A 6161-nucleotide genomic window follows, 5' to 3' on the forward strand; every position below is an offset into this window, starting at 1 on the left:
CCTCCACTCAACCCCCGTCGGTGCTTACAGTCGTACGGGGAAACAATAACGAAACGCACTCGGCACAAACGGGATCAGAAAATGAAATCACGCCGGCCTGCTCCGCGCTTGCTCCGCGCCGCGCTCCACCTTGAGCAGGGGCGGGGGGCTGCCACTGGCACTTTATCTCCCGCTCGCAAGGATGGGGCGAGAGGCGAGGCACTTCCGCCAGCGCCGCTGTCGAACTAGTTCCAGATCAGGCGTTACACTGCAGCTGGGGGGAGCGGAGCACGAGCGCCGCCAGTAGCTAGATACGTACGGGGGTATAAGGCGAGTTCCGTGCCGAGAGAGAAAGGAATGTGGCGGACGGAGCGGAGCTGGAGGGGTCGCCGCCGGGGCGGCACCGGGCATTTAGTGCCGCAGGACACGCGACGGATGCCGGCCCTTCCTGGTGCACCAGGGCGTGCTGCAGGGTGTTCTGCAGGGCATGCCGCAGGACGTGCTGCAGGGCGTACTGCAGGGCGTACTGCAGGACGTTCTGCAGGGCGTTCTGCAGGGCTTTCTGTAGGGCGTTCTGCAGGGCGTTTTGCGGGCGTTCTGCAAGGCGTTTTGCGGGCGTTCTGGAGGACGGTCTGGAGGACGTGCTGCAGGGTGAACTGCATGGCGTGCCGCAGGGCAGGCACATCATAAGGGGCGGCGAGGAACGAGCAGTTTCCCAACGAAAGTAATGAAACTATTAGAAGACAAAAGCGAGAAACTAAGAATGGCTCGTGTAAGTGTACGAAAAATGAAAAATTTAGTGCATGTACGTTATGATAAAGGTGAAACCACGATGCAGAAAACCCTACACACTGTTAAAAAATCTGTGGAAAAACCACAGACAACCACAGAAAAATTCCCAACAGAGGTGTACGGATTGCTTCTGTTACAGAAATTTTCAGTTATTTTGTGAACACAGAAGTCTGTGCTTCAAAATCACAGAAAAAACAGAACAGAATCGTACGGATTGCTTCCGTCATAAAAATAGTCTGTCATTCAAGGGGTGCGGACCCATCTGTAACAGACATTGTGTCTCAGTGGTAAAGCGTCCGAAGACGCCGCTAGATGGCATTCTACATTAGCTCTCGCTGATCACTTCCGTCCTGGTCACCATGTAGTGTCCCACCCTGGACGATGAAAATGGGAAATAGTTTCCCGCGCGCTGCAGTCCTGTGCTGAAGCGCCAATGAAATTGAATTTTTGACTCACTTTGGGTACCAAAGTATCCTACACAGACGACGATCCCTCTAATTCAACAAAACTGTGTCCAGAAATGAATGGCTAAGTCACAGAAAATATCTGTAATAATTCTGTGGCAGGTGTACGGAGTAGCACAGACGTTCTGTAACAGAAGCTCCGTGGTTTTCTGTCCCTTTGACTCCGTACCGTCTCTGTGGTTTCAGCACAGATTTGGACGGACGTTCTGGGCAAAAAATTGACCATAGTTTTTCTGTGTTTTTTCCGTGGTTTTTTCTAACAGTGCATCGAGGGTGAGATAAAACAACTAATTAATTGTACTTCTTGGTCATTGCGAAAACAATGCGAAATGACCACGATTTTCACGGGAATAGTTGGTGATTACAATGCACAATGCAGCGCCAGAAGTCCCAACGCACCATTTGCCCATCAGTATAGTCGGCGCGATGGAGGAGCAGGGGGAGAGGGGGGGGGCAGGGTAAAGTGACACTGGTGCTACTGCCGGTGCTGCTGTCCTTTTGGCACGGCGCCTGTTCGCTTGCGTGTGTGTGTGTGTGTGTGTGTGTGTGTGTGTAAGGGCCAAAGTCGCAATGCGACAGACAGAGACGGATATAATGAGCGCAGTGGAGTCGAGCAGCAGCAGCAGCAGCCCGCTCTGGAGCCGCAGGGAGCTATTTGCTTTTCGAGCTGAGCGCGCGCGACGCTCTCGGAGGAGAGGGACGGAGAGAGGGCCGGGACGCGACATGGCGTGCGGAGTAACCCTTTCATGTATGAGGGCGCCACGGCGAGAGCGAGAGAGAGCGAGAGCGAGCGGGGTAGAGAGAGAGAGAGAGAGAGAGAGCGAGGGAGGGCAGAGGGAGCCATGAGGGCCTTTTGAGCGACAGGGTCGGCGGCGGCGGCGGCATTTCCCCCCAAATCACAAAGGAAAGTTTCATTACAGTTTTCCCGCCCTTGCTTTACTCAATTCCCGTGCAATTTTCGTGCCCAGTGCGTGTCGGGCGTCGGCGCTCCCCGCCCGCCGCCACACACAGCCTCCCTCCCGCCCCGCCCTCCCTGAGCGACAGTCGGTGCCCGCGAGACAGGCCTTTTAATCATGGCGCTACATTTGCAGTAATGCATCGAGTGACTCGCCTCACTCGCCTCGCCGACCCTCTCGCCGCTCCGATACCAGTGCAGCCGACACACCGTCACCCCGTCACTCTGGGTCCAGCATGGCTGTTGGGGGAAGCCATGAGCAAAGTGGGGGAAGGGGGGGAGGAGGGCACCGTCATCTCCCCGCCCGGCGCACTTACAGAAGCTGGCAGGGATACAATAATACCCCCAGAGAAGGGGGTGGAGGGAGAGAGGGGATGTCCCCCCCCCCCCAGCAGGCTTATCATGTGAGAAGGGGTCGGGCGCGCGCGCGCGCTCCGTATTCAGACTTACGGAGCCAGAAAAGACGAGTCCCTTTATGCTCTCCTTTCTTCTTCTGGCTCCATTCCTTATTCTGCAATCAGGGAGCGGGGGGAACAAAGGGCGTTATTTAGCCCTCCGGCCTCCGGGCCGCGGCGGGCGGCCGCCCCTCCAGTGGATCAGATCAACAACCGCGAGGACGTCACGGCGGAGGCCGAGGCGAGCAGCGCTCTGCTGGTGGTGCCGGCCGCAACAGCAGGTTTCCGATTTCACCACCCACGCCACGCCACGCCACCGAAATGATAGAAAAATTGGAGCCGCGATGGACGAGGGAGAGAGCGATGAGCTCCGTGATGAGCTGGAGGAGAGAGTTCATGAACGCGAGGCGGGCTCAGGCCGCTCTCAGATGCGATCAGCCGGAGGGGAACAGATGCGGGGCAGGGCCATCGCCATCAGGGCTCGCTATACTTTATTCAGTCGGGAAAAATAAAAACAACACGGCCGCGACTCGCAGTCTCTCATGGCGGGCCTTCACCGCGGCCGGCGCCGGCGCCGCTCCTCGGCGTAGAGCTGCCGCCAGAGGTGCTCGTCGCGGGCCACGGCGCGCTGCTGCTGCTGTTGCTGCTGCTGGGCCTGCTCGTCGTCCGACGAGTCCTCCACGCCCTGCAGGCACATGCCGTGCGCCGCGGCCGCGTACCACGACCCCTGCTCGTCCGCGATGCGCCGCTGCGCCGCCCCGAGCCCCGCGGCCGCGGCCGCCTCCTCGGCGCCCACCTCCGCCGCTGCGGCCTCCTCGTCCGACAGGAGCAGCGTCAGGTCCGAGTCCTCCGTGCCGATGTCGTCGCCCGAGCCGCACCCCAAAGTCTGCGCGGGACGAGGTCATCACACTCCCTACCCCCCGAGCAGATCGTCGTACTACCTGCCGACGCGTCGCCCCACCTGCTTGCACATGCGCTTGCACGGCCGCTGCCCCGGCACTCGGTCGCACGCCCTCAGCAGCTCGGCGAACTTCTTGTCGTTGGCTCGGAGTGCGCGGAGGCACTGCCTGAACCGGGGGTCGTACTGCACGTCCGACATGCGGTCCTTGGCGCTGGCCAGGAACCTACAGACAGAAGGTCGTACCGGCACCGCGAGACTTTGCGACCCTCCACGACGGCGATCTGGACGCGTACCTCCTCATGGTTCTCAGGCTGGCCTCGGCCCGCTGCCGCAGGTGGGTGAGCGCCAGCCACAGGGCGGCAGGCGCCAGCAGGGTGACCACGGCCAGGACGGCGCCGGCGGACGGCGCGGGCGGCCATGAGGGATGCAACTCAAAGGACCAGGACGGCGACGGTGCGTCCGAGGAGCCGGTCTCCAGCAGGAACGCGTCCCACTCCGGACGCGAGGACATTGCTGGCGCGGGGAAGACAGACAACAAAAACACCAACAAAAACAATAGGGGTGCATTGTTGGCGTCTCAGGCCAGCCAACCGTCTCCAACTGCTCCAACTGTTTCGCTCCCGCACAAAACTTCCCCACAAACACTTCATAGAACCCTTTTGCGGAATAAGGAATAATTCTCATCAATGTGGAAGAGAACAATGTGGCCCACCGGAAACACGACACTAGCAGGTCAGGGGAGAGGGGTGAACGAACCACCTGGACCCAGGGTGCGCATCGGCCCGTGCACTTGACGGGGGAAGAATCGATCCCCATGCCATCCCCCTTCCTCTGCCCGCCGTCTTCCCTCTTCCCCGCCCAGATGACCCGGAGGGCGACGCGTGCCCGCGACAGCAGTTTAGCATGAAGACCTCGATGACGATAACATTGGCTGTAAGATTGGGTGCGAGGAGGGGGTGGCCTCTATGCATAAGCGAAGGCCCGGCCGACGACGCCCCACACCCCTCCCTTCCCTTCCCTAGCCGTCGCGTCGGCGGCGAGGGAGGGGGGGGGGGGGGAGGGGGGGGGGGGGGGGGGGGTCCGAGGCGAGAGCGCCATGGATGTTGCGCAGGGGAAAAAAACAAACAAAAATGTTGTACACTGTGACGTCGTCGACCGTGTGTCAGGGCCACAGGGGCCACGGCACAACGCAGTATGCAGGTTTGCCTACTACTCGCTCTACCCGTAAGGCGCCATGTGGCCCCTTGGGTATGCAAACCCGCAACACTGTAGTGTCGCGTAGCCCTGCCTGACACACGGTACGGTAGCCGGGGGAAAAGACGAACGTGGTGAGACCAAGGAGTTTGTGCTGCAGAAAATGCAGCGCCGCAAGGGCCGCAAGCCGCCTTCCTCCTCCAACCCCCGGACAGACCGAATAGTAGGGCTACACGGAAGGCCCTTCTGCCTGCAGGCGGCGGCGCGGCATCAGCCTGTCTGTGGTGAATGTTCAGTCGCTGCAAAGCTAACTTCCGCCCTGAGGGCTGCGGCTCTGGTTGTAGGTTAGTGGCTGGGCTCGCTATGGCGCTGGCTCGGTAGCCACAGCAGCATCGCTGCGCGCAGGACCCAAAATTTTCAGAAACTCTGTCGTGAAATTCGATAACAATGGAAAGTTATGCTGGAGGAAATAATGTGAGTCGCCGGACGAGGAAGGGGCGGGCGCGGGCGAGGGAGAGGGTGTCGACGCCGCGGGGCATTCGTCCCCCTCGCCTTCCCCTGCTCCCCCCCTCTCTCTCTCTTTCGCACACTCTCTCCGTGCCCTCTCTCTCTCGACCTCCTTTCCCACACAATTTTAATCAACAACGATATTTAAATACGATTTTATTTTGCAAGCAAGAACTGACTGGATTACGAAGTACAAAATCTAGCTGCTGGAGGTCGCACGCAGAGCCTTACGTTCGCGTACAGACTTTCAGTTTCGTTCCCATGACAATAATACTGCAGACTCCAAGGCCAAAGCTGCCACTCCATAGGATGCGAAGTAACGTGAAGGGGCAGAGAGTTGCCGCCTGGCTGCTCGGTCTGGCCGGCTGCGTCCGCCTCGTGTCCGCCTGCCCGGCAGCTCGGTCTGCGCGGCCGCCGCCGTGCGGTGGTGGTCCGGAGAAGGCTGTGCTGCCCCATTTTCCGAACCACTCCCGACACGGAATTGAATTAGCGTGCGGTCGGCCCGTCCGCTTCTCCCGAGTCCGTCCCGGGCCCCGCCGTAGGGCCCAGCGCGGCGGCGCCAAGATTCAAAATGTGAGCCGTTCAGCTAAAACCGGAGAATCAAGGCGCGGCAGTGAAAAGAGGGGCGAGCGTAAAAACGCGACGCTGCGGAGACATGATTAAAAATGAAATGACAAACACGGTGACTCGAGGGGCATAACAAGCTCCCCTTCGTCCCGTGTACAGCGCCGTGCGCTCGCTATCCGGGCGGCGGCGTTCGTGGTTTTGTGGGGCTTCCAATGAGAAATGCCGGGCCGACGAGCGCAGACGGGGGAAATGTCGAATATGTTCAATTCACCGGAGAGAGAGTGTGGGGGGAAGGAGGAGGGGCTGGCAGAGAAAGGGGGGGGGGGGACGGACACAATGGGAGCAGAGCAGTCTCATATCATTCCAGCAGCGGCAGGAAGAAGAACTCCAGGAATGATTGGTCTTAT

General features: G+C 59.8%; 1 protein-coding gene across 1 annotated transcript; it reads right to left on the reverse strand.

The window, feature by feature from the left end:
- Positions 1-2945: 2945 nt before the first annotated feature.
- LOC113210706 (uncharacterized) lies at positions 2946-4037 on the reverse strand. The gene is made up of 3 exons (XM_026428811.2): positions 3780-4037; positions 3547-3709; positions 2946-3471 (listed from the first exon to the last, which is right to left on the reverse strand). Exons 1-3 carry the CDS (start codon positions 3995-3997, stop codon positions 3139-3141), a joined length of 714 nt encoding a protein of 237 aa, XP_026284596.1. The 5' UTR covers positions 3998-4037; the 3' UTR covers positions 2946-3138.
- Positions 4038-6161: the final 2124 nt, after the last annotated feature.

This window comes from Frankliniella occidentalis, unplaced genomic scaffold (genome assembly GCF_000697945.3).
Source record: "Frankliniella occidentalis isolate FOCC.00 unplaced genomic scaffold, Focc_3.1 Scaffold777, whole genome shotgun sequence".
Taxonomy (NCBI): Eukaryota; Metazoa; Arthropoda; class Insecta; order Thysanoptera; family Thripidae; genus Frankliniella; species Frankliniella occidentalis.

Excerpts from the sequence above, each read along its gene's own strand:
- LOC113210706 (XM_026428811.2), bottom strand. The coding sequence starts at position 3,997 with ATGTCCTCGCGTCCGGAGTGGGACGCGTTCCTGCTGGAGACCGGCTCC. Across the intron at positions 3,710-3,779 it reads AGCCTGAGAACCATGAGGAG|GTTCCTGGCCAGCGCCAAGG; the intron begins GTACGCGTCCAG and ends TTCTGTCTGTAG. Across the intron at positions 3,472-3,546 it reads GCAAGCGCATGTGCAAGCAG|ACTTTGGGGTGCGGCTCGGG; the intron begins GTGGGGCGACGC and ends CGTCCCGCGCAG.